The sequence below is a fragment of the Paramisgurnus dabryanus genome, chromosome 9 (genome assembly GCF_030506205.2).
Source record: "Paramisgurnus dabryanus chromosome 9, PD_genome_1.1, whole genome shotgun sequence".
Classification (NCBI taxonomy): domain Eukaryota; kingdom Metazoa; phylum Chordata; class Actinopteri; order Cypriniformes; family Cobitidae; genus Paramisgurnus; species Paramisgurnus dabryanus.
In genome coordinates, this window is record NC_133345.1 from 7,502,913 (window position 1) to 7,530,671 (window position 27,759).

The 27,759-nt window shown below is 37.6% G+C and overlaps 1 protein-coding gene across 7 annotated transcripts in view; it reads right to left on the reverse strand.

The window, feature by feature from the left end:
• The window catches only part of sphkap (SPHK1 interactor, AKAP domain containing), a 75,928-nt gene that overhangs the window by 37,027 nt on the left and 11,142 nt on the right, over positions 1–27,759 (reverse strand). For 6 of the 7 annotated variants that reach the window (XM_073815694.1, XM_073815697.1, XM_073815693.1 and 3 more), the window contains exon 2: positions 8,501–8,597. In XM_073815694.1, the coding sequence (XP_073671795.1) occupies positions 8,501–8,597 (97 nt within the window). Of the gene's footprint in view, positions 1–8,500; positions 8,598–15,280; positions 15,607–27,759 lie in introns of those variants that run through there. The other variant, XM_073815696.1, reaches the window with a different exon arrangement.

Below are 27,759 nucleotides of genomic sequence, written 5' to 3' on the forward strand. Positions count from 1 at the left end.
AATTAATTAAATTATAAAATAATTAATTAAATTATAAAATAAAAAATAAAATCGCAAAATATGTCCCAAATTTGAAAATGAAATGCTAAAATAAAAATTAAAACATTATATTAAATTAATTAAAATTCATTTTCATTTTTAACGTGATGAAGCATCATTCCGGCCAAATTGAAAAATTTAATTAAATTGATGATTTGACATTTCATTTTCAATATAATCTTGAGTCAAGACTGACAATATTAAAATAAAAAGGCAAGCTTGAAAAGGAATCTGTAAATACATTTTTAAAAGGCTTTTTTTTCATGCCCAAGCAATAAAAGGGACAAAATTAAAATTTAAAGTTCAGTTTTAATTTTATGTTCCGTTTTTCTTTTTCATTTTCGTTTTAATTTTCGTGTTCACTTTTATTTTCAACTTGTATGCAAATTCATTGTTAATCAGTGGGTGGGGCTTACTTACTTAAAAAAGGGGATTGGCTGAAGCAGTGTTGCCAACTCAGTGACTGTGTTGCTTGCTAACTTAGCGACCTTATTGCTACATCTAGCGACTTTTAGACCCATTTAGCCAAACTTAGTGACTGTTTGGATGAATCTTAGCTTCACATCTGTACAGATAGGCTACTGTGTCAATTGTACTGGCCAACGAGTGCCGGGTGGCGCTGTCACTGTGAAATTTGCGTCTACCCTCTGTGCATGGAGCTGGGCAGTGAGCAACATTTAGACTGTACGAGCTGACGCTTGGATTGTTTACATTTCAAAGGAGGAACAAACCTTAAAAGAAGCTGGGCCTGGTTTCACGAAAACATTTTTTACGACTTTTTATTAAGAATATGTGACCCGTCACGGAAACCAGGGACTCAAGTCGGCAGCACAAGTTTCGAGAAAATGAGAAACAAAGTTTTTTTTTCGAAATTTGTGATTTTCGTTTTATTGCAGAATCTGTTAGTTGAGATCACGAAGAAGCCTCTCCATGTTTGAGATAGCAGTTTTTGTATATTTAAAAGCGTACATTTTGCGGTTAAAATAGGCTTGTTTTTCCGGAGATTCTAGCGTGCAGCGGGGGGCGTCATTGTCTGTGTGTATATTTACATACTGTATAAGCTTGTGTTTTCGCCTCCGCCCCCAAAGGGAACAGCGTGACTACTAAATAAGGATAGTTCGCCCAAAAATGAAAATAATGTAAGTAATGACTCACCCTTATGTCGTTCTAAACTCTGAAGACCTCCGTTCATCTTCGGAACACAGTTTAAGATGTTTTATCGTTAGATTTAGTCCGAGAGCTTTCCCCTTCATTGAAAATCTATGTATGGTTTCCATGTCCAGAAAGTTAATAAAAACATCATCAAAGTAGTCCATGTGACATCAGTGGGTCAGTAAGATTGTGTTGATGCATCGAAAATACAGTTTGGTCCAAAAATAGCAGAATTACGACTTTATTCAGCATTGTCTTCTCTTCCGGCTCGAGCGTGAAGTCACGTGACTGTAGTGACGCGCTGCCCTGTTCCTCAGATATGTTTGCTAAGTTTTTTTTTTTTTTTTCAAACTTATAGCCTGCGTCTCCCCAGACTGTAAAGCTCGGGCGCACAAAACAAAACAAAAATAAAAGAAGCTGGGGCGGAACAAATAACAGTCAGCCGCATCGTACGTCAGCCGCGTCACTGACTTTATGCGGCGCCGCAGTCGGATGACGTCAAAGTACTGCGAGAGCTCTTCAAGAAATCTTACGGAGTAGTTTAATTTCGACTCGCTCTCGCGGTACTTTGACGTCATCTGTATGTCAGTTCTTGCAGCGCAGCATGAGTCCAAACACACAGAAGTTACACAGATATCGTTGTATTCTTCATATAATTGGCTACATGTTTTGTCTATCAATATTTTCCATGAAGTCATTGGCTGATGGAGGAACGAGCGAGCCATTGGTAACCTCTCTAAAGGATGTCACGTTTTCGACGGCGCTGTTTGGATGATCTATTATACTACTTCCCTATTTTAAATACAAACTTTGAAGGCGGGTTCATGTGCTTAACGGAGAGTAAGCTCATATACCCTTACATGTTACGATTTAAATAGTCTTCAGATTATATATTATATTGTATTACCAGACATTCATGCGAAATCTGATGTAAACAATCTATATTTCACGGATTATACGCATTTGTGGACAAATATGGTCATTGGATAATCTGAAACAGACTGGATTCGACTTGTGATCCCCACAAAGGTAAAAGAGTCATGTTTATTTTTGCGGGTTGTCATTTGGTCATAAAATACTACATATGATGCTAGAACATCTCAAAAAGGGTTTTACAGGGGGCATGGCTTAGCTAAATGAGATGTAAATGAGCCCTATTGTCTCCCCCAGCTGAAAAGAAGAGTCCCTTTCGTCTCAATTTTCTCGGTTTGAGTATTTCTGAGTTCCTATATTCAAATGGCCACAACTTCTCCAAATCTTATCAGATTTCCATGTGTTACACATCGTTGGAAAGCTTAGAAACTTTCAGAATCTGTGAATAACTCAAAATGCCCAGATCCGACTTGTGTCCCTACTTTCCGTGACTGGTCACATATCTTAAATTTGTGTCTTAAGAATAAAATGACAAGCTTTGAAATGAATTATGATACCCTGCTATAGAGGATGTTATTCGCTGTTTTAACGGAGGCCAGCTTTTATTAAGGCGGTGCGGTGAGTAAATATCATTCCCTAATGTCCCAATCGGTCCGTCATGCGGGTCGAGCGCTCTGGGCGTGCGTGGTTTACTCTCCTTGCCCACGGCTTCGTCTCCTGCGACCCGCGCTAATCAAGAGATTGATGCGGAGGGTTAAGCACTGCGTACCCGCGGGTTGGGAGCGCACGACTCCCATGACGGAGCGATCATTGGTTCGCCCCCACTTAGAGCGACTTTTGGTTGTTAAGTAATTTCACAATTCATGTATTACGGAAGTTAAATGTTTGCTAATATTATAACTAATACTTGTGTTTCATGACATATTACTGAGTAAGCTATTAAACTTCTGAAATTCCTCTCTATGTGAAGTAAACAGATTAAATTGCAATTTCAGACTACACAATACAACATGTCACATTTAAAATATTTTACAAATCTTATCCGGTAAGGCATCAGTCATTCTCATATGCATACACGGTAAGGCATCAGTCATTCTCATATGCATACACATACAGTATCACGCGTGTGATAATCGTGCAATACATGCGCCGAAATCCGGGAAGGACTGGTGTATCCTATGCTCGCAAAAATGAAATTTGGCATATAGCACGATAATCGTACTGTGTGTTATTTGTATGCATTTCATGAGAATGGACATACACAGCGACCAGTAACTTACTTTTGCAGCGGGCACACCGGAGCAGACTTCAGCCTTTATGACGGGGCTCAGCTTCGGCCCAGTTTTTAAACCCTGCATATAGGGCTGGGCGGTATGACGGTATATTCCGTTACCGCGGAATAAAATGTCAGACGTAACAGATTTTTCTATACCGTCTATTCCGCGGAATGCAAATTAGTGGGCGTGGCTAACTCTGCCCTCCAGCATGTTAGACTGAGTGTGATGGAGAAACATGTAAAATAGTTCACTTATAAAAAATGAACGAGTTATTTGTGTAATTTTTATAATAAGTGTCAGTGAATCCACCGCGGGTCACGCAGGGAGACTCTTGTCTTGCTCGCTCTCGTGCTCTCTCTCTCTCTCTCTCGCGCACTCTCTCTCCTCATGCAGCAGCCGGCCGGCCGGTCCCTGTGTGCAGAGGTCTCTCTAGGCAAGCGCAAGGAGCTGCGACGCGAAATAAAGAGATCTTCTCGCACATAATGCTAATAGTTGTAAAGTTTTCTGAACTTTAAGCAAGCTAAAACAAAACTCGCGTTTATATCAGTGAGGTGCGCTGCTGGAGCGACGTAGTTTGATGCGCCATTTGCTTATACAAACATATTTGATCGGAAAGACGAGAAAGAGATGCAAATGTTAAGGTCTAATAGAAAGTGAAGGGCGTCAAGATCTTAAAACAAACTTTATGATCATCACATCATAGCACCTGTCACATTTATAGAGCTTCGTCTCTCATATGGGCTATACTGTAGGTATTTATCCTGTCTGGAGGTTTTTGCATATATTTATACCTGTTCATTTTACATATTGCATATGTTTAATGTAATGTATGCATAAATACAAAATACAATGAAGCCATACTATAGCTTCAATAGTCTATCAAATTAATAACTCAATTAAAAACAAGATTCTGTCTAATCAAGACTTATCTGTTGTTATCTTCTGGGCATTTTCACTTTAACATTATTAACTTTAAATTGCTCATATTTTAAAACTGTGGTGAGCATTTAGTTAAAAGCTATTGTGAGTGGTGTATTTCTGTACATTTTTATTATCAAAAAACAATATAAACTGAAAAACATGTATACCGTCAAATATTCCGTTCCGTGAAATAAAATGACTCATTCCGTGGAATAGATTTTTGGTCATTCCGCCCACCCCTACCTGCATATTTGTAAGTGGTCCTCATTTGTAACGCTGATTTGTGGGCTGTGACCGTACGGGATTTTGTTTTACCGCGGTGAAGAAGCACCAAATCACGCGGTAGGCTGTAACAGCACAACAACCCACCCCAGGAAAGCAGTAATCTTATATATTATTAAAACAACAAATTATACTAGCAATAACAACATGAAATATGTATTTCTGTATTCCGCACCTCATTTATGTGCGTAGCTCGTCTTTCAAGCTTCAGCTATGGTCAGAACTGCATGTTGTGTCCAGTGCAGTGTACAGAGTAGACCCTGAAAGACTCACATAGGGGTGATACTTGTGGGGTGGTACAGACAGCACAGATAATGTTCATTTAAAAGTATGTGACTTTTTAGTGTATGTCTGCAATTCATTGAACTGACGCCTCACCGGATCAGATTTGTGAAAATACGCACATACATAACAGCGGACCAGCCAGTTTTTAGTGTTTGCTCCTCCTTTGAAATGTAAACAATGTACTCGAATCTCATCCACGCGTCAGCTCGTACAGTCTAAATGTTGCTCGCTGCCCAGCTCCATGCACAGAGGGTAGACGCACATTTCACCGGTACAGCGACACCCGGCACTCGTTGGCCAGTACAATCGACACAGTAGCCTATCTGTACAGATGTGAAGCTAAGATTCATCCAAACAGTCACTAAGTTTGGCTAAATGGGTCTAAAAGTCGCTAGATGTAGCAATAAGGTCGCTAAGTTGGCAAGCAACACAGTCACTGAGTTGGCAACACTGCTTCAGCCAATCCCCTTTTTTTAAGCAAGTAAGCCCCACCCACTGATTAACATTGAATTTGCATACAAGTTGAAAATAAAAGTGAACACGAAAATGAAAAAGAAAATGAAAAAGAAAAACGGAACATAAAATTAAAACTGAACTTTAATTTTTAATTTTGTCCCTTTAATTGCTTGGGCATGAAAAAAAGCCTTTTAAAAAATGTATTTACAGATTCCTTTTCAAGCTTGCCTTTTTATTTTAATATTGTCAGTCTTGACTCAAGATTATATTGAAAATGAAATGTCAAATCATCAATTTAATTAAATTTTTCAATTTGGCCGGAATGATGCTTCATCACGTTAAAAATGAAAATGAAATAATTTAATATAATGTTTTAATTTTTATTTTAGCATTTCATTTTCAAATTTGGGACATATTTTGCAATTTTATTTTTTATTTTATAATTTAATTAATTATTTTATAATTTAATTAATTATTTTATAATTTAATTAATTAATTTAAAAAAGACCAAAAAAAACCTTCCATACCAAACTTTGGTGCGCACTTAAAAGGCAAACCAAGGCTGTTAAAAATGTGGGTCTCGGCCCGCTTCCAAACAAACTCTGGTGCAGTTCGACTGATATTTCAACACACTTTGACAAGAGACAGCTTAACAAACCAAAAACAGGATGTGCTATCACAAGACGTGACCCTGATTTTACAGTGGGATGAGTGGTGTATGCAAAAACCAATGAGCAGAGGGCAAACGTGGAGTAACGGAGAGTTAAAGAGCCTAATAAACATTTGGTCTGTTGAGCGTATGCTGGAAAAACGCACAAAATGCTTTTAAAGTTTTAAAAGGTTTAGTGACAGTAAAATATGTCTATTAACAGGTTTCCCAGTCCTTACTTAACTTCAATTTAAAGGACCTTTCAAGGACTTTCCAGGTCCTATACCCTCAAATTCAAGGACTAAATGTGGGGACACGTTTCAAATGAGAGCAAGGTTACATTGTGTTATCTTTAAAGATACATTGTTACAGTTCCCTTTCGAGGGAACTCGCGCTGCGTCACTGCGGTGACACTTTGGGGACGCCTCCAGGGGAACGTGCGTCTGAATGTGTATATCAAATTTAACCAATGGTGAGGCTTAACAACAAAGACAGGGTGACACGGGAGCCAGGAAGTATATCGCTATCTAAAATATTGCCAAAGACGGCGTTACAGGGACCCAAGAAGTATGGCAAGGGAGACGCAGCGTCTCGTTCCCTTCTCAGGGGACAACAGTTACATAATCCGAGACGTTTTCATGTGTCAAACACAACTATGTCAAAAAGCATTTTGGTATGAATCAACATTCGCATACAGAAGATATACACATTTAAAGCAAACAGTTTAGCACGTCTACTTAAAAGACTAGAATTTTTTCCAGAAAACTTTTCTAAATCTAAAATAGATTCAAGCACTTTCAATGACCTGTATCTATGTATGTACATCTCCAGATTCACAAATTTTCAATGATTTCAAGGACCCGTGGGAACCCTGCTCTGAATAAGCACTGAAATAAGCATTTTTACTCCAGCATGCAGCATTGTTGTTGTGGATGATCTGAGTTCCGTCACCAAAAAATTGTCAACAAAGCGGGTAATCGGGTGGTGACCTTATTCTTATACATTAAGATTTGGTATTTTTAGTTTTGCTGATATAATGACAGTATGAACACTAATTGTTAACAGACACCCGAAGCAATGGGAAGCTATTATTGCAGTGCCTGAGCAATGAGCGACAGGTGTCTTGCTTGAAGGCACCTCTGTCGTAACCTTCCGGCCTTGTGACTCGGCAATAACTATTAGGCCATGACTGCCCATTGAACACTTATGCTGGGGTCACACTTGACTTTTCGTTTCATTGCCTTCCATTCAAATGCATGCGAATGCAGAAGACCAAAATTCGTAACCAAAGTTCAAGTTTGGTGAACTCTGACCTGTGAAATTGTAATAACAGTATCGCACAATCCTATTCGTACAGTTATAACAAAAGCACCAATAACAGTTCAAGCATTACTGAATCTGTGAAACAAACCTTAAGTGCATTTCATATCCGGTTGCTGCCCACATACAGTACTGTATGCAAGGGTCTGCTAGAATTTTACCATGTTGAAAATGTAGTATGACCGCAGCATTAGTCAAATAATGTATACTGATGTCAGTCATAAAAATAACATTAGTCTTTCTCTAGTTGTGACACAGCAATTAACTGAAGATGATAAAACTTGACACGTTAAACATGTTGGAAAAGCTGCACTATTCCTTTTCAATACTGCCTCAACCTCCTTATCTCAGGACAGCTCCCATGAAAGCTACAGAAATGATTAGTGCAATGTCACGCTATTGTAACCCCCCTCTTCTCTTAATCCCACAGGGACCATTTTACTCTATAACCAGTCCACTAATAAAGTGGTTAGTTGAAACAGACATAAAAGAGAGATACTAAACTAATCACGCTGCTTGTTCTGTCGTACTCTCTCTCTATCTCTCCATCTCAACCTTCCTCTCTTGTATTTGAAGTCTTTCTCCACACTGAACTCACACTGCTAGACCATCAGCTAATGCAAGCTGACTTGTAGTGCAGCTGCCTACAAAGTAATGTGCTGATAGCAAAAAGCCAAAGTCTCTGGATAAGTGGGAGAAGTCAGGAAATCAGTAAGGTTTAAATCACTGATTGAGGCTCAACCACGCTTTAAGTATAGAAAGTATGAACAGTATCTTAAATGAGATGAAACTAGGTTTCAGGCTATCATATAATGGTACAAATCAGTATCACAGTTATAGTGCTGGATATTTAACCAAAAATGGTATACAGTATTAAATAACGATGTGGCAATGGCTATTTTTTGGATAATCCATTGATTTAAATACTTTAGAAAATGAAAGGTACTTCATCTAATTTGATGGTTTTAGCTTTTCATGTGAATGCACACAAAGAAGAAAGATTATTCAGAGCAAATAAATGATGAAGTATTGTTAACTCGCTCTTTGAACTGTTTCTCATAAAGAGATAGAGAGGAAGAAAGTTTACGCTAAAATGCCGGCTATTTCACACCTTTTGGCAAAGCTGACAAAGCACACTACGTACTGACACAAAATGCAGCAATGTAAGAAACGAATCCTGCATTGCTGTAATGTTCGAGTTTATGTACTTGCGTAAAGTATTTTGCAGAAAGACACACTTATGCACCTTCTTGCAGGCGGAGACAGAGGAGCCGATGGTGCTCTCAGTTTTGACTTCATGTGTCTCCACAGACTCCTCATACATGGCAGACGACTGGAAATTACTGTAGAGCAAGCAAAAAAAGAAAAGTTTCAATTACATTTTCATTTTAATTAAACATTGGCTTCTCCATTTCTCTCAACTGTAGATAAAAGTATAATCAAAAAAAGGAAAAATAGTGAGTGGCAAAGTAACCTGAATTAATTAAAATCTTTAGGATTTATTGACTACCAGGTTTGCATTTAGTAAGGGTAGAAAAAAACAGTCAGTAATCTACTTCTTTAAAGTGGTAGAGGATGTACAACATTATCCAAATTGTCCAGAGAGGTTTTCTGTTCCTGAGTGTTTCATCTGAGCTCCATAATTAGAGTCAAATTAACCTCTTTTGTTTATATTCTCTATAAATACAGTTCATAAGTGTTCCCAGATGAATTTATCGTGCGTTTCATTTTAAAGGATAGCTGCTCACTCAAAAATAAAACTTATGTCATCATTTACTCACTCTCATGTTATTACAAACCTGGTCCGGGTTTCCCAAAAGCATCGTAAGTAGATCGTAAAAACGATTTTACGAATCATCTTAGAAGTACAGGCCGTTTCCCAAAAGCTTCGTAACTTAAGTGGCACTTGAAAATCATCATAGATCTACGAGTGCTCTGAAGTAATCATTAATTCATAAGTGCATCGTAAGACAACAGAGTTACAGGGTCACCTGCAGGACAACCAGCAAATTGCCCTCCTGCAATGACGATACTGTAATGTTTTTAATGTATATTTATTTATTGGGTTCTTCTTTGTTTATTTGTTAAAATTACTTTAATATAATATATTTAAAATTCAAATGAGGAATCGAAATTTAAATGACTAAACATAAATTAATAAAGAAGGAAAACGTATTTGGTACAATTTTTGTAAAAGTTGGTCAAGCAAATTGATAAATGGTTCCTACCAATTGCTGCTATAATTCATCTACGTTAAAAAAAATTTTTTGAAGGGAAATGGCATTTTGATTAAAGAAACCAAATAAACATTTATGGTACAATGCAATAATCCATAATAATAAATAAACATAGATAATTAACAATAAATAATAATAATAATAATAATCTAAACTATAAAATAAAATGCAGGAGGCATTTTGCAGTGGGATCGAGTTCTAACTAAATAAATACGGAAAAGAATATTTCATGCACAAATTATTAAAACATTTAAAAAGTCATTGAACAATAATGAAAAATATTATAAAAAATATTAGTTCACATCGGCTGAAGATCATTAGCCTAAACAAGCTTCTGCTACCAAATTCGGGTCATTCTATTGGTGATATTTCAGCACTGGCAAATGGATAGCGACTCGTAAGTACACTGTCAGAAATAAAGGTACAAAACTGTACCTTTTCTGTCACTGGGGCTGTACCCTAAGTTTCTGTTTGGTACCTTTACAGGACTACAAAACAGAATACAATTTTGGGTAGATTACCCGACCTTAAGGACCTACATTGTTAGAAAAAAGTCAAAATATGTACCCTAGCTGTCAGTGGGGCAGCACCCTTAAGAAGGTAATTGTATGGACCATTAGGTACAGATATGTAAACATTTAGTACCAATATTTACCTTTGAGAAACTAATATGTATTTTTGAGATAGTAATAAGCTCTCTTTGGTCCCAGAATGTACTTCTGAGGTACTAAAATGAAATCCTTAGGTGCAAAGCTGTACTTTTTGAAAGGGTACAGCCCCAGTGACAGAAAAGGTACAGTTTTGTACCTTTATTTCTGAGAGTGTAGCACTTAAAACCCAGCTGCGAGTGATCGTTTTACGTGCATCTTTGGGAAACGCACGCAAATGAACAACGAATGTTCGTTAAGTAGCTCGTAGAAAGTGCTCTTAAGTTCAATCGTTATCGGGAAACTCAGCCCTGATTGGTTTGGTCAAATGCAGTCACAAATCTAACACTTTAAACTAAAAAAGGTATTTTAGTTTTAAAATATCACTGTATAAAAACAGTGCAACAAATACATCTAGGAATATAAAAAATGAAATATGAATTATATAAGAAAATAATCTCTTTAAAAATTAAAAGTCCAGAAATAATTTTGTTAAATAAAAGGCATTTACATTTTTAAATACAAAAGGTGCAACAGTATCTTATACTCAATCAAAGCTTAAAATAAGAGAAACGAGTAAACTTTAGTAATAGAGCAGAGCTCATCCATCTCTGCCCCAGCCTTTGTATAACCATTGCTGGCATTTCTGATAGTAGTATCGGAATCGGAAACACCTTAATTAGCGCCAACTGACATTTAAGCCAGCTGTTAATTTCTTTTTTGGTAGAGCTCTTTAAGCTTAAATGTGCACTTATGTTTGAATGACAAAGTCACTATTGCCAAAGGTCATTGTGTGCATGTATAAGTCTTTAAAAACAGAGGCTTGGACACTTGAAACCCTTTGTGTTTCATTAAGAAAGAAAATATAAAATTGCATTTTTGATTCACTTTGCTCAACTCTGTATTTGTATTTTCTCTCATTAATCGGAGTGTGTACATAAGCCACCACTGAGAAAAGCACAGTTCTGCTGGGGTTTCCTCTGGGTAATTGAAGACTAGATAACAAATAACATAAGCTATCCATTGTGGAAGCTAAACACCTGAGCATGAAAAGCTTAAACGCTTTAAGAGGCTACAGTGTCTTGGGATGTTGGCCTTTGTTCACCCCAATGTTTTAAATATCTTTCAGTCTCTATCAAGGATTACCTTTGACTGAGCATTAAGAGATTGTGAGGGATCTCATTGCAATAAACACTCGTTTCTCAACATAAATGTGGCTCAGATGATGGATGGATTTGAAAATAAAGAGAGTACTTCAAATCCCTTCCATTAACACTTTAACAACTCAAGTGTCAGGGCTGCCATGTTTATGACAACGGACGTCTCTCTTGAGACGACACAGAGCGACTCGTAGCGACCTGATCAAATCCTTGCAGTTTCAGGATTTTATGTCTTTGACCATGCAGGGGTGGTATTCAAAGGATGATGTGTAAAAAAAGAGAATTTATGTTGACTTAATGACAAATTAGTGTGTGTATGTGAACAAAATGCTAATTTAGTGGCATTAAACTGATTTAATGTCAACACGGGATTGCATGAAATGACATCTTAGCAGTAGTGACATTCATAAATGTTACTAAAGCCCGGAGTGTAGTCTGTTTTTACGTGTAAGCGGATGTTAGCACACGGTCGAACGCACAGTCTTGCAAAGAATAATTTATTTGACTTGTATGTGTACACCAAGCGTGCCGCACAAGCCCTGAAAAGTGAAGCCAAAACGTCTCGATCACCCCCAGTGTCTGGTCCCAGTATCGGTCATAAACCCCGCCTCCCCCATGTTATTCAATGGGACTCCAGACCAACTAAACTATTTAGTTACACTTCAATTTTCTTTTTTCTGATGCTGGTTTCTGTCATTTACTGTAATTTTTATCACGCTGATGTAAATTCAAGTGTTTGTTTTAAAAATAAGTTTGTTTTTAGTTAGTTATTTAATGCTACAAAACGGTGGTGTCACGTCATGATTGACAGCTGTGATATTGTGTGATATGTGCATTCTGCGAGAGCGAGGGCGGGGTCTTGATTTCGCGGCTTTACTTCCTGCTCACTACTGCGCAGGACTGGTCCTGAAATCGCTACTGCGCAGACTCAAGACCCAAGATGTCAGCGCCGTATCGGGACACCTGCGGCTTCACTTTTCACCAATGAAAGAGAGCGAACAGGCGTCATCCATCTTTTTTAACAGTCTATGGTGTACACAGACATTCGACGCATGCATATTGCGACAAAATGTGCATCGCCTGGGCTACATATTACATTCTCCTGTAGGAGCATACGCGACCTACTTGTATAATGTACGCAGGGTTTCAAATATCCGACAGTGTGCGTACAGAATGAGCGCACTTTACTGGTGACAAAATTGTGTCATGCTCACTGTACCCACTTCCGCGTTAAGGCAATAATAGCTAGGGATCGACCGATATGGATTTTTCAGTGCCGATGCCGATACCGATTTTTGTTTCATCAGCCTTAGCCGATGACCGATACAGGCTGCCGATTTTCTTGAGCCGATATTTGGAGCCGATACTGCTTTATCTCACACAATTTACATCACAGAAATGACACAATGATGATGCCAAATGTTACAAGTCTCAATTTAAAAAAAGTAACATTTATAGAACTTTAAAAAACTATAAAACTATTTAACTATTTACTATTTTAAACTATTTACTCTTTAACAAATAGTAAAAACAGGTGAGGGTGCTATGGAACCATCTTTCGATGTTGTCATGGACAGGTTGGTTCTTTTTAGTCACATGACCTGCAATCGCTTGCGGCTTCCAGCACTCTGTCTGTAAATAATGCCGAAAAAAATCAGCGAACACGGCAGCCACATATCGTCTGATGCCGATACACATAAAACTCGCAAATATCGGCCCGATATATAACTATCAACACTGACTGGCAATATACGTACACAGGGTTTTAGTCTCACACATACATTATACAGCAACAGATTTTGTTTATTTTTTGAGTTTTACGTGATAAAAAGTAATAACTTAAGATTCTTTAAATAAGACAAATAAATTTCTTATATCAAAATAGTTTGATTCGCTACAATAAACCATCTTATAAAGCCATCAAATTAAGACTTGGATAACAATCATAAAAACCATTAAGTTACCGACCCTAAATAGCAAATGAATTAAAATGCAGAAATGCTTCTTTCAAAAACATTTCTCTCTCACATTGTTTAACCTGAACACTCATTAGCCCTGATTTGTTCTTAGATTGAAACCATTACTACTGTCGTTATTTCATTTGCATGAAAGTAGACCCTTGTTAATGTCGCTTCTCATATTAAACTATTTTCCTCCGTCTAATGTAATGGGATTATAACACAAAATCATAAATGCCATTTGACAGCTACCAAATGCACTCTTGACACAGTGTGATCACTTTGCGGAGAATATGCTGAAAATCCTCAATTATCTCCTGAGGGGATGAACGCAGCTGTGTGATGTGTTTTGATGTTTCTGAGGCCTAAGCACACTGAATCACCGGTCTTTATGAATCATCTATTAGGTTATGTGAAGGGTCGTTATTATTTATCAACAAAAAGCTGAAAACAACACATTTTATAGTCGGAGGACAGTGGTGGTGTGTAAACTGCACAGATGTCACTGAAAGTCAATTAAAGACAGACTCGCCTGCACAAAGTACACGCTCGTGTTACTCTCACGACAACCTGTCACGTTCAGTTCTCTCAGTCTGTCAATCACAGGCTCAGCAAGCGACTGCAAAGTAATAGTGATGTAGACCAATCCTCACTTGGTTATTTGACGACCAGAACTGTTCAGATGTCCCACTGATGATGGTTATGAAATTCAACTGGTGATATTTAGTTGTCAAGCAAAGCTTATTGTTTATTACACGTAATAAATTCATTGTTAAACTTCTGCTGTAAGCTATTTTAGAAGTTTTGTTAACATTCTCCTTCATTTTAATCACACACCGCTTGTCCACAAATCACTAAACCCAATGTCAGCTATGTGCAAAATGACAGGCAGTTTGGTTACAATAGGCAAGGGATGCTGCCTCTTCTTTTTTACAGCGGTGTCACTGAGGAGTAGGTACAATCTCAACACTTATTTCAGTAATATGTCAGATAATAGTCAATTCTTGCGTGTTATCTAAAAAATTTAGGTTCATTTTGTATCTCATTTTGTTATAGTGGGCTATACTGACTGAAGATCAGCTGGAAGTCAATAAAGATATCAGACATCTAGTGAAATCTACTAGTCCAGCAAACCAAAACTATAACAGCCATGTTTGTAAATATATTACATCGGTTAACTAAAACAATAGCTATTCCAGGGTTGTGGAGAGTTTCCTGCTCTCCGTGCGTGACGTACCGGGCGACGTGCAGCGCGACGCGTGACAGTTTATTTCTCTAGCAGCTGTTCTCTCAAGCCGGGACACGATTCATCTTTAATTTCATTTGGCAGAGGTATTTTAAAAATGTAATAACATTTCTTGATAAATAATTGATCCCGCGGTTAGGGTTAATTTTAAAATGGCCCTTTTGACCGGTTGGGTCAAAGACCGCTGCTTTACGCCTGACTGACATGCTTCTCGCGGCTAAAAATCCTTCACTTCTTACTTAGTAATTTCGTTATATATTTTGCAATAAATATAGTTTTATTCTGCTAGAGGATACGAGATAAGTTAAAAAGGGTAGAGTTTAGTCAGGACGCAAACAGATGCGCAATTGACAAGCACTGCGCGCGACGTCACGAGCCACCTGAGATAAACATACTATTTATCAACAACGACCTCTTAATTTCGGCTACTTTACGTGCAAAATCATAAAAAGAAATAAGCATATTCAACATAATAATGTTTTTCTGCGTATATTGCTTTGGATCAAACTGTTTCCAGCTAAAAAGCAGACTAATGCTCAAAACATTTCAACTGAAATTTGAATAACAATGTTTTGAGCTTCACCTTCTGAAGCTTGCTTACTTTTTGGCGTCCTATTTGCAATTTCCGATATAAATGTATTTAATTTAAATACCCAAGAAAACTTAAATAAAGCATTAAAGCATGCTTTGTTTTACCTCATCTTCTGTTGATATATTACGCTCACAATATCTCGTGCTGCCGCATTTATAGAAAAAAGATTTAAATGAACGCACTTACCCCACTGTTTTCAAAAGACACAGGGAGTCTCCCAGTCCACCACGTGAAAAACCAAGGTCTAAATGGATTTTTATTCCTGTATCCTGCGTGCAAAGGAACCAAAGCGGTTTGGCCAGTGCCCCTGTCCCGAGCGCGAGCACATCACAGACTGTGAGCAGCGGAGGAATTTCAGCGCTCGCGCCTAGTATACTCGTGCGCGCGAGCTGCACACTGGCTATACATTAGTAAATGCCAGATAAGGGTATGAGTCGCTCATGCGTGCGCAAAACAGCGTGGTGTTGCACGCCACAAATATTCTGTCAATAAGTATGATGTGCTAAAACTGCACGAATAAAGACAAATGTTCAAATAAGTAGCACGTCACGTGACGTGACATTGCAAGACTACTAAACTCCTTGAGATTTCATGCGGGGGCGTGTCCAGAATTGTATGCATTTGGAGCTTAAGGTGGGCAAATGTACAATGAGGGGTGGCAACACCCAAGTATAGCACGTACATTTGCATTATTGCAGTTGCATTGTCAGGATTAACAGTATTAATTAGACAGGAAATGCTTCTGATGGATCTCTGCTGTTTATGTCAGTTTGAATCACAGAAATGATCAAAGAGACTGCTTGAAAACTATTTAAACAATTATTTAAAGGCATGCATGACCCTGTCTGTGAAATTCAGTCTTAAAGTCTCATCTCAGAATCGAATGATGAGATAAGGAGCATCAAAGTGATTGATTTCAAGTTAATTTTAATTCTAGACATGAACTTTCTCAGTCAGTATTGAAGATATCAAGCTTACATTTTTTCTAAATGTTTTTGCATTAAGTAGGATGATTTGATGTGGAAAACAATAAATCAATAACAAAAAAATACTTTATTGGCTTTTTTACAGACAGGGTTTCATATCGTTGGTGTTGCTGAACTGCAAAACAACCTGCAGAAGACAGATAGTGAGAGTATATTGACTATTAATCTGATCTCACAGAAATTCATACGTATTTACGAGTTGGCTTATTCGAATAAATTCACACAAAATAAATCATACAAAACTGGAAAAAAAACTAATGATATCCCACTACTAAACCCAATGTCACGTGTTGACGGCAAATCATACAAAAACGTTGAATTAGCCACCTCTGCATAAACTAGGCCACTGCCTACAGCATTTCAGTCAATAGATTTTACCAACACTGCAATGTAAACTACCCTATATGAAAAATATAGGACACCTCCCAGACCACTATACTTCCATTACTCAAATGACAAACTATTTGTTATCTTTAAAATCGAATTATTATTATTAGAGTTTGGACTTTGCCTCACTAATATATTACAAAGCAAAATGAATAATTGTATACCCTTCATTGACCTTAACTTGTACAGCAGGCCAATAATACTATGTAAATAGATCATATTTACAATCATTGTAATGCCAGAGGAGAATCGTGCAGCTGTAGTACAAACAGGAACACTCAATGTCTCTATAAAAGACTGCATCATATACAGTACAATAGAGATTTATGTGTAACACAATAAACAAATTGAACCACTTTTTACCTATTTTATTTTCCCTACAGATAACATGCTTGGTAATTATCAATACACTTAGGTAGTACTCACATTATGCTTACCGTACCCAAGTACGTTTGACCCCCAAATTACGGTTTGTTTGGATAGTGTGATAGCTTCGTACCATACCACCTTTGCAGAGGTGGTCTCTGGCACGATCCGCTTTGATTCAGGGGTGGGGCTCGCACGCAAGTCAAACTGGAGTGAGAAACTTCAGCTGTCACTGATACGCGCAGTACAAATATATGCAGCCATGTGTTACTGCATCCCAAAGACCCGAGATTTGACATCATGCGCACTCGCCAGTCCGATAGGTACATTCAAAACAGATTTAAAAGCATATTAGGAGCAGTCTGCTCTGCAATCACTTTCTTGTTGCTTTAATTTCATATGCCAATCGATCTGAACAGCGTGCATGATATCAAACACACGTAAGTCATAAACTAATAATGATAAAGTGTAGGAGAGTAAGGAGGGGGGACAATCACATGATCAGTCTGGTTAAGTATAACATAAGATTTAACCTAAACCTGGATGTCCACATATGTGGACATTCATTTTTTTATGTTTGCACCATAATACTTAATTCTGTGTAACTAGAACCTGTTGTACACAAACATGGACAAATCCACTGCTTCATGCTCTTAGAAAACAATTTGGTTATTATATAGTTATTGGTTCTTCCTAAACCCAAAGTAGCTGGTGGAAATCTGAAATAAAAAGACAAACCAAAACCCGGGTCTTACTTAATATAAGTATAAGGTGTGTTATAAAATATTCTCGGTTGTTTCAACCTAATGGGTCAAATATGTACAAAACCAACTGCTGTTATAAATAACCCTATTCTGGGTTCTTTTTACTCAATAATGGCTTAAAACAACCCAACACTTTTATAGTGTAGTATGATTCATAGACAAAAACCCTGCACACCTTCTATAGCCCATATAATGCAAACCCCCCCCCCCCACACACACACACACTTTCTACCTCCAGTCCCCAGTCAACATTAGAGTACTTACGCCTGAAAAGTTGCCTGAAAATGCCCCTTAGGGAATTACTATAATGGCAATCTTGGTTAAGGTTGTACTCTGTAATATAAATTATGTAGATGGCAAACAAGCAGCAGTATGCAAGCAACGCTCTCTAGTTTAATCTGACATCTTTGTCTGGCGCAGAGGTAAGTTTAGTCTGAACAGAGCTCGAGTAAGTGTTTTATTAAATGATTATTAAGAGTGAGACAGGGCTGATATTGGTCACAGAAGTACAGTACCACAACGTGAAGTACTATTACATCTGGCTGGGCTGTTTCTGACGTCTCGCTCTCTCGTCTGTCTCCCAGGACAGAGACTGGCTATTTATTGCATGTTAACCAGAACTTGCTCTTGCTCTGGTGATGTCGATGACAGTTGTCACTTTGACTTTGATGTAAGCGGAGATAGCTGTGCAAACTTTTTCAGCTTGCGGGCCCCCTTGTGTACGGTGCATTCCTTCGCGGCACCCCCAAAGAAAATGAATGACAAGAAAATGTGTTAAAACCCGACTTTTTAATTAAACAAAACCTATTAAATTTTTTTAGGTTTAAATCCACAGAATTCATGATAAATTTATTTATTTTATAAAATGTCATAAAACTGGGGCCCCCCTGGCACCATCTAGCGGCCCCCAGTTTGAGAACCACTGGTTTAAAATAATTACACAAAAAATTCTGATCTTTCACGTCTTTATTAAGAACAACCAAAAAATAGTGCTTGTGGAAAAAGTATGGCTGTTTCTCAATATGCGTTCTTCAGCGATCTTGCATCCTTGTGTCCTCGCTCTACGTCATCATTAACAGTCGAAGTTCAATTCCAATTCTCAAGAACGCAAGTACGGATGATGCATGAAAATACCTGGATGTGTTCTTGATATCGAGGATGCATTGAGTGCAGACTTGCGCGCTGAAATTTGGGGAGGTCGGGTGACCAGCAGGAAGATCGCACACATCTAAATTCTCACAAGTGCATGTTCTCGCGACCTTCTGAGTTCGTTCTTCCAAGGCCGCCTGGCAAGACCAATCTCCACAAGAACGCAAGTCCATTCTATGCATTCTTGGAATTGAGAAACAGCCTATGTGAACCCTCAAGTTAATGACCTCAACAAAGCTAATTGCAGTCAGGTTTTAGCACACCTGGAGTCTGGTTAAGATAATACATCTGGAGGTGTGGACTACAGCTACTTTGACTGATAAAAAAGCCTCAAATTTTTGCAGTTTGCTCTGCACAAGACGAACACGCTTACGTGAGCCATGCCTCGCCAAAAAAAGAGCTTTCACAGGAGCGACGATCAAGAATTGTTGCTTTACATAAAACTGGAAAGGGTTAGAAAGTTGTTTTAAAGACTTTAGAAATTCACCAGTCTACAGTTAGCCATACACATGAGACGTCCAATGAATATGACAGATCTTAAGCAGTTCTGCCAGGAAGAATGGGCTAAAATTGCTTCTCAACGATGTGCAGGTCTGATCCGCCATTTTGAATGTTGAATGAGTGTGTTCAATAGACATGAAAGATCAGAATTTTTAGTGTAATCATTTTTAGACACATTGGGCCCTATTTTTACAATCTAAGCGCATTGTCTAAAGCGCACAGCGCAACGTCTAAATGGGCGTGTCCAAATCCACTTTTGCTAATTTAACGACGGGAAAAATGGTTTGTGCGCCGAGCGCATGGTCGAAAAGGGTTGGTCCTTCTTTTTTAAAGGAGTAGTCCACTTTAAAGATGGGGTCCATTGACTTTTTATAGTAGGAAAAAAATACTATGGTAAGTCAATGGGCCCCATCTATAAAGTGGACTACTCCTTTAATGAGTAATCTGAGTATTTTGGGCGTAATGTGCAATAAACCAATGAGAGTCTCACCTCTCATCCCCTTTAAAAGCAAGTTGCGCTGGCGCTATGTCTAATATCTATTTAAATGACGTACTTTGTAAACCGAAAAACTAAGCGGAGGAAGAAGATCCCCCAGTTTAGGATTAATGTTAAATAATTGTGTTGTTTTTCACATGCATTGAAATTGTTATTTTTTATTAAAACCTTTAAAACACGTTTTCTTTTAGTCATGGAAGTAAAATAGCAGGCTTTTAATTGCTTTAAATGTATGGCTATCCAATATCATCAAAAAATAATTTACAGTCATCATATACAATAAATCCGTGAGGTAGCATTTAAAAAAAAAAAACATTTAAAAACAGATGCATTTGTTTAAAGCAAAGCATTTATTTACTTACCAGGCTACAGGTGAAGCAGCTCTTTGCGCCTTCTAACATTTCAATTAGTCCTCATTTATGTCCAAGAGACTCAATAATAATCTTTTACATTCAATCCTTTATTCTTTCATATCTAAAAGCGTTTTTGTGCTGCTGCCATTCATGTATGTGTTAAGCAAACCCGTGTTGTCGTCTCGTTTATAGGCGTATATTACTAAAGCACTCTATAAATAACAAAAAACACTATTGCGCCTTAGACTTTAGAGCAGGTTTTTGTTGGTCAATGGCGTAGTCTATTTTAGTTGCCTCAAAATAGCAACGCGCCAACAATGCGCCTGAACACACCTCGTTTTTAGACCAGAACGCCCATGGGCGCAAAAGGGGTGCAAATGCATTTGCTATTTAAACAACGTGGCGCTAAACGGGAAAATTATAATTGCACAGGGTGGAAACTAGCAAAAGACACTTGCGTCACGCATTGCGCTGCATTGCGCCGGGTGTAAGATAGAGCCAATTATGTTTGTCAATATTCTAGACTTAGATGAAGATCAGATCACATTTATGACAAATTTAATCAAAAAACCATGAAATTCCAAAAGGTTCACATACTTTTCTTGCCAGTATTAACCATGTTTAAGGTGCAATGTGTAACATTTAGAAGCACCTCTTGACAGAAATGCAATATAATATCCATAACAATATTATCACTGGTGTATGAAGACGTTACATGATGAACTGTACTGTTTTTATTACCTTAGAATGAGCCTATTTTATCTACATAGACCATGGGTCTCCTTATGTGGAAGTCAGCGTCATGATTCTACTGTAGCCCTAAATGGACAAACTGCTCTACCGTAGCTTCTCATTGCGTTTCGAAATTGAGGCTGTTTTAAACATTCAAGTGTGGGTGCTCATGTAAGCCAAAGCTGCATAGATTTGGTATAAATACTTGTAAGCATAATAGAAATAAAAAATGTATGTTCACATATCTGGGTTACACGAACAAGACTATTATAAAGCACCAAATGACTTGGGTGAGTCGTGCCGAAATGCTTCTGGTTGGTTCATACAGTTTTAATGCCTTTTTAGAAAACCCAAGGAGAGTGGGAATTTTCAAAAATCTTTACAATTTAATATAATAGAAATAGGTTTAAATTAATTTTTTAAACCATTGCTGCAATGTTTTGGAGACGATGGAACGAGATGTGACATAAGTCAAGCAGCAAAAGAATACTATCCAGTTTCAGCATGATCTCTGAAAATTCATTCTCAAAGCCCGAGATGAGAAGCGCTTGAGCTTTCCCCCCAAAAAAAACACTCAGAGAAAGAGTCTGCTTTGATGAAATGGGAAAAAGAGAGAGCTCTATGGAAATCAACTGTGAGTATCCACTGTACACACAGACAGATAAAAAGACGTGAATATATGAGAAGTGTTAGGGGACTTGATCTCAGAGGCAGAGATGAGGAAAAGAAGATGTGACACTAACGGAGATATTGCTGGGATATAGGTGGTATGACCTGTAGGCCCAAGGGCTTTTGAGAAAGGTCAGACTTCATGACACATGTACAGATAGGTTTCAACTGTGTTCTTTCATAATTTCCGGGTCTACGCCAGAGGTCGCATTAAACTGCTGAAGAGTTATGCAAATGAAATGCAAATTCCATGTGTCACTTTAATGATATGCTAATTCCTGTTGTTATCTAAATGCCGTAAAGACAGACAAGTGTGTCATCTAATTGGATGGGATGTGTAGGAGTCAGAGAAGGTGTGTTTACAGATTCAAGAGATTCTATCACAATGGACGGTAAAGAAAGAGTGCACATGTGCATTACAATGCAGCTGTGGCTAACTAAAATTAAATTGACAATTATTTCAATCCAATCCCTGTCAAACACGAGTGCTTTTATCATATCATCAAAGACACAGAGTGCCCTCTATCAGGAGAATTCCCCCCTCAAACACCATTGCACACACTTTAATCAAATAAGTATACAAACACACACACACACCTTTGCAGAAGACACGCACAAGGTTTGGCCCACATGGGTGTAATTAGTGTTAATGGGACAGTTGATCAGTATAATTACTGAGTCTCTGGCTGCTGTTATTCTAATCGTGCAGATTTATAAGTGCGTCTGTGTCCTCTGCACATCAGCTACCTCTCATATTTCAGATAGTTATGGCCTGCATCACTGATTATGATAATCATACACTGCAGCCAGGGCCGAGAGCCGCCATCAGCTTTCCTTTTAACGCCGGAGTGTGCATTCGTATGTGCGTTTGTGTGCGTCCTGTAGAAATTGTGAGCAATGGGGCGTGTGTCTACGAATAGGGTAAAACATTTAGAACGTCCACCAGAAAATTGTGAAGATTACCTTGCAAGTGAGCATGAAGATGGTATGCATCTTTGTGCATCTATGCGTGTGCTTACGGGTTTGCGGTGTTGAGAAGAGGTGGAAAGATTATGTTGACAGATTGTGTTTCCAGACCACTGCTGAGAGAGCATCGCCATTCCGTATAGTACCATGCCAAGATCTTCTGTCTTTTTTTTAGGACATCAGTTGGCCATCATGTCTGTCTGGCTGTGAGTCTTTATGTCCGTCACTGTGACTGATCTTTAGTCCCTGTCCATTTTGTTCTCCTCTGTATTACGATCATGCTCTGTGTCCAAAATCGCATACTGTGACAGTACTACATTTGATAAAGTACTTACTCATCGACCGTTAAAATAGTAGGTACTATATATGCCATTTCTCTGACACGTCTCCAGCTTTCTTTACCTTTTTTCATTTCTCTCTTTGTTTTTGTTTATACGTTCAGTTTGTCTCAATCTCTTTATCTCTCAATACTGATAAAAATATGTTTTTTCAATGAAATGAATGTGAAGGGGACAAATATTGCTTTGAAGAGCTCTGAAAAGCATAATAAATGCTGTCCAAGGGACTTAAGTCTTATGGAGTCACATGAAAGCTTTGTGTGAGAATTCATATAAATAAGTGCATTAAATCCCTCCTTCCACTGTTACGTTCAAATCTCAACAATACTCACACACATTTAAATATAGCATGTTGTGTTGATGTCACTGGTCCATGTGATAGTGTTTTGTCATTGATATGAATGTTGGCTGTTTACGTAACAACAATTTCACCCAAAGGAATGTTTTTATGCAGTTTGGCTGTTTATTTACATGACAATGGCTTTTTGGGGTCCTGGAAATGCACACTTTTGAAGACGGGTTTTTGACGTCAAAGTTTTTGACGATGACGCTGCATTGTCGTGTCTGTTTAAAGCGTAACTAAACCCCTGGTCAGAGCCTGACTCCACCCACTGGCAATATTTGAAAAATGCAAGAAAAGTGGGCAGATCCCAACGGAGATAGAGGGGATGAACTAAGCTCATACCAAGTGTGTGGTGAAAACGTAACTAGGGCGTGGTGATCTTGAACCTGCTTACGTCATGAGTCATTTTTTGGACCCAACATCCAATAGGAAAATTCAACTGCAGTAGCAACCGTTCAACCTGAAGAGGGCAGCACTCAGACGTTTTTACACCATATATTATAGTATTGAAACACTTTATATCCAAATGTCAAAAAACTTACTAAAATCAATGAACAGCACTAATAAAGTCCAATTCTTACAGATCATTAACTTAAAAAAGTTGGTTTAGGGTTTAGTTACTCTTTAAACTACGCAAACACGTCATGCAGACATGTTTTGGGCTATAAATTAACTTGTTAGTAGGTACTGGTGCTCCCAAATGTAAAAGTTAGGAGCACCAGCAAAAAAAAAAAAAATAGGAGGATCCATTAAAAATCATAAGAACACCACCAGATTAAAAGATAGAAAAATCAAACTTGATTAGGTTATTTGCCACACACATAAATTCAGACTGATCTTACGGAAAGTTGTGCCTTGAGCACAAATGTCTTTTACAAGTCACACTAAATTTCTATAAATAGTCTTTGTGTCCGTGGCACAAGTTTTTTTCCGTGGAATTTTATGTATTGCTTTCTCATAGTTTTTTTCCTATTTTCTTACCATTGTCGCTCGGAGTTGGGTTAGAATGACTTTCTGTTACATTTTTTAGTAGGGCCGGGACTTTAACGCGTTAAAAATTACAAGCGTTCATTATTACTTCAGACAACAACAAACCACAGTGAACATGAACGAAGAAGCTGATGAGATCGCTTTGGTTGGCCCCGTGGATGGGAATTTTTTTGGTTGGATGGAAGCGTCAATAAGAGCATGGTTGTGTGTAAGCTATGCAACAAGGAATTCGCATATCACCACAGCACATCGAGCCTCAAGTATCATCTCAATGCAAAACATATAGCAGCTAGCGTGGGCGTTAGCCCGACTCCGAGTACAACGACTTGGTTGAACAAAAATAAACAATATTTTGTTGCTTAAGCTTATGTATTCAGTCATTATTCATGGTATACTAAAAATCCATGTGAAAAAAGAACTTCTCAATGTTCTCAGGTCAAATATTTATATGTGATTAAAATTTGATTAATTTCGATTAATTAATTACAAAGCCTCTAATTAATTAGATTAATTTTATAATCGAGTCCCGACCCTAATTTTTAGACATCCTAAACCCCAACTCTAACTCCAACCCTGAGCAACAATAATTTAAAAATAGGAAAAAATTGAAAACAATACATAAAATGACACAACAAAGAAAGTTGTGCAACGGACATGAAAATCTATTTAAGAAATTCGTGCTGAGTGACACTTAAAGACATTCGTGCTCAAGGAACAAAAAAAGCTCAATTTCGTGCCATGGACATGAATAAATTAATCACATTTTTCATGACTATAACACGACTTGCTGTGAGATCATGTTGCTTAAACTGGCCCATTTTTAAACAAGCTCTTATGTCTAAAACGTGTAAATTTGGGGCCCAATAAAACCATTTAATGTTATTTAAAATAATTTATTTTAAATTCAGTTATTCAGCTATATTATAACTTCTTTTTTTCTAAAATAATAAAATAAAAACAGAACGAATAAATTTTTTCATCAAAACATTGCATTTTTATTTTTTGTCAAAGTGCTGCATTACAAAACTTTGTTTATAAAAAACAAAAGTAGAAATCTTTTGAGTGTAATTATATTACTTACTATAGTGTGATAAAAATTATTTAAAATTATTATTTGTATTATTTTAAAAGTAGATTTGACTATACAACAGTAATATATGTGTGTCATTACAAATTATCACAGTATATAATTATATGATAATCACATTTCTTAATGAAACAGTGAAATCCGCGTGAACTCTGACAACTTATACGTGTTTCATTGGTCTCTATGAGACATTTGCTAATTATTTCACAGTATATGCTAACATTTTGTTAAGAAATTAAAACAGGTCGCACCACAACAATCATCTGCACTCACACAAACGCTCCCAAATATATTTTTAGGTCGCTCCACTTAAATTTCAATAAACAAACGCGACCATTTGGTCACAATTTCGAGCCCTGTGCTCAAGATACTGAGTTTATTAATGCTTCACTAATTAAATGCAAAAAATTTCACTTTTTAGTCCAGGGTCATTAAATAAAATATCATCCAACTGCTTGTTGCTTTTACCACCTTGATTGCTTGCATTTATCGCTCTGTAGAAGAATGTGTATGTGCACAGGATGTAGTGTTTCTTTACAATGTAACCTCGCCATCTACTGGCCTAGTCATCTTTGTAGATCTGTGTAAACGTGGATCTTTTATGCGGCTTTCACATAGGACATGGTGTGCGCTGCGCTATGAAACCCATTCATTTCAATGGCTTGTGCCACGTGATGGTGGTTTGTTGTTGCGTCAAGCAAAGCGTGAGTGCAGCGGTCAAATCTCAAAATAGTTTAACTTTTGTGTACATGGAATTTTTCACAAACGCTAAGGGAAAACATTTCTATTTTTCAATACATATTTGTCGTAGGTCTAGTCCACACATACACAAGTATTTTTATAAAAAAAATTAAGCACTGTCAAGAGCATGCCAAACCAACAGATGGCGATATAACTGTAAAGCAATGTTGGCCAATTAGAAGCCATTCCACAGATTTGCCTCATGTAAACAAATAAGACTGCGGCACACAATCTGACATCAAACAAAGGAGATAACAGCATGCACTCCGACGTCACAAGCCAAAGTCTCAGGTTTCTCCAAGCCAAAGGTTCAGTTTCAGTGACCTGATACTGCACTTTCGTGTGGATGATCAGCTGTGGCTTTAAAAATACCTGTGTTCGTGAGTACAGGGCCTTCAAGTGTATGTTTGTATGTGTATAATAGTCCAAAGCAGAGGGATTTGTTAATTATTCATGCAGATGGCACAGACAACTTAATTAAGCTTCTTAATTAATATGCAGACCAAATAGAATACCAGGTGTTTGGTCTCCTCAATTCAATTAACACTACTAAATGCCAGTCGACCTGCATAGCAGGGCAGTAGATACAACAATTATGGATCAGGTTTACAATCAAGACATAGCCGACTGGCATATCAGAGGACATTATCATACCCAAAAGAGGAATCATTTACTACTAATAATGGCACACAGACGGACACAATCATTCCTGGAATATGAAAGCTGTTCTAATGATCTGTGGAAATGAGACTGAAATGTACATCATTAGGACAGGACTAAAAACAGAGCTATAGGGCTGACATAACAGCAAGAATGACATCACAGATAGATATTGCATGCATACGTTCGTGTAAAAGTCATGAAGACATTTATTAGGCCTATAGCTAATGCCTCTAAATGTTACTGTATGTGAATGAAACCTTTTCCCAGTTTATTCAAGTACATATCAGGGCTGTGAAACAGAATTGCTCTTGTAAACAAATACATTTTTTTATTACACTTTACTTATATTTTGGAAAATCCTGACATTAAAACCCTGAAAATCAACATTAGTTTCCATATCATTTAAAACACTGTTAAAAAGCAACTATGGTCCGATTTACAATTTTACATTTACTTTGGTGTGTAAGTGTGTATTAGTACATGTTAACGATATGCAAAAGGTACAAACCCCAAAGTAAACAATAACACATTTACATATTCAAATCAGAATTGCTGAATCTTGCCTATAGACGACAGTTATATTCGAATCATCTGTGTGTGTGTGTGTGTGTGTGTGCATGGGTATATGAGGGGGACCAGACCAGGTAGTCAACAAATGGTTAACTTTTCTTTTCTTTTACAAGCAGTACACAGAAACAACTTTCTGATAAAGTGACCAAAACTGCCTTTCAAGTGATGAATGAAGACGAAACTGACGATGCAGTTTCAGGAATCTTTGTCTTTTTAACATGCAGAAACAAAGAGACAACTGCTTTGCAATGGTTTATTAACCTGGACACTGTTTGGCATATGGAGTGTCACGGGGGTTGTTAGATTTATTTTCCCATTTTAAAAATAGTTATTAAAAAGCTACTTTTCCAGATATTATTTGCATAGCATTAGGCTGTATATTAGGGAAAGCTGTTATATGATAATGTAAAACTGAATGATCCTCATTACATAACACGTCTGTGACTATTCGACTGTGAGATTGGTAGGGTTCTCCTATCGATGCATTGAATCTTCGGGACACCCCTTGTCTTTATCTATACAAAATAAAACTATAAAATAACAACCTAATGCAAAGCATTCCGG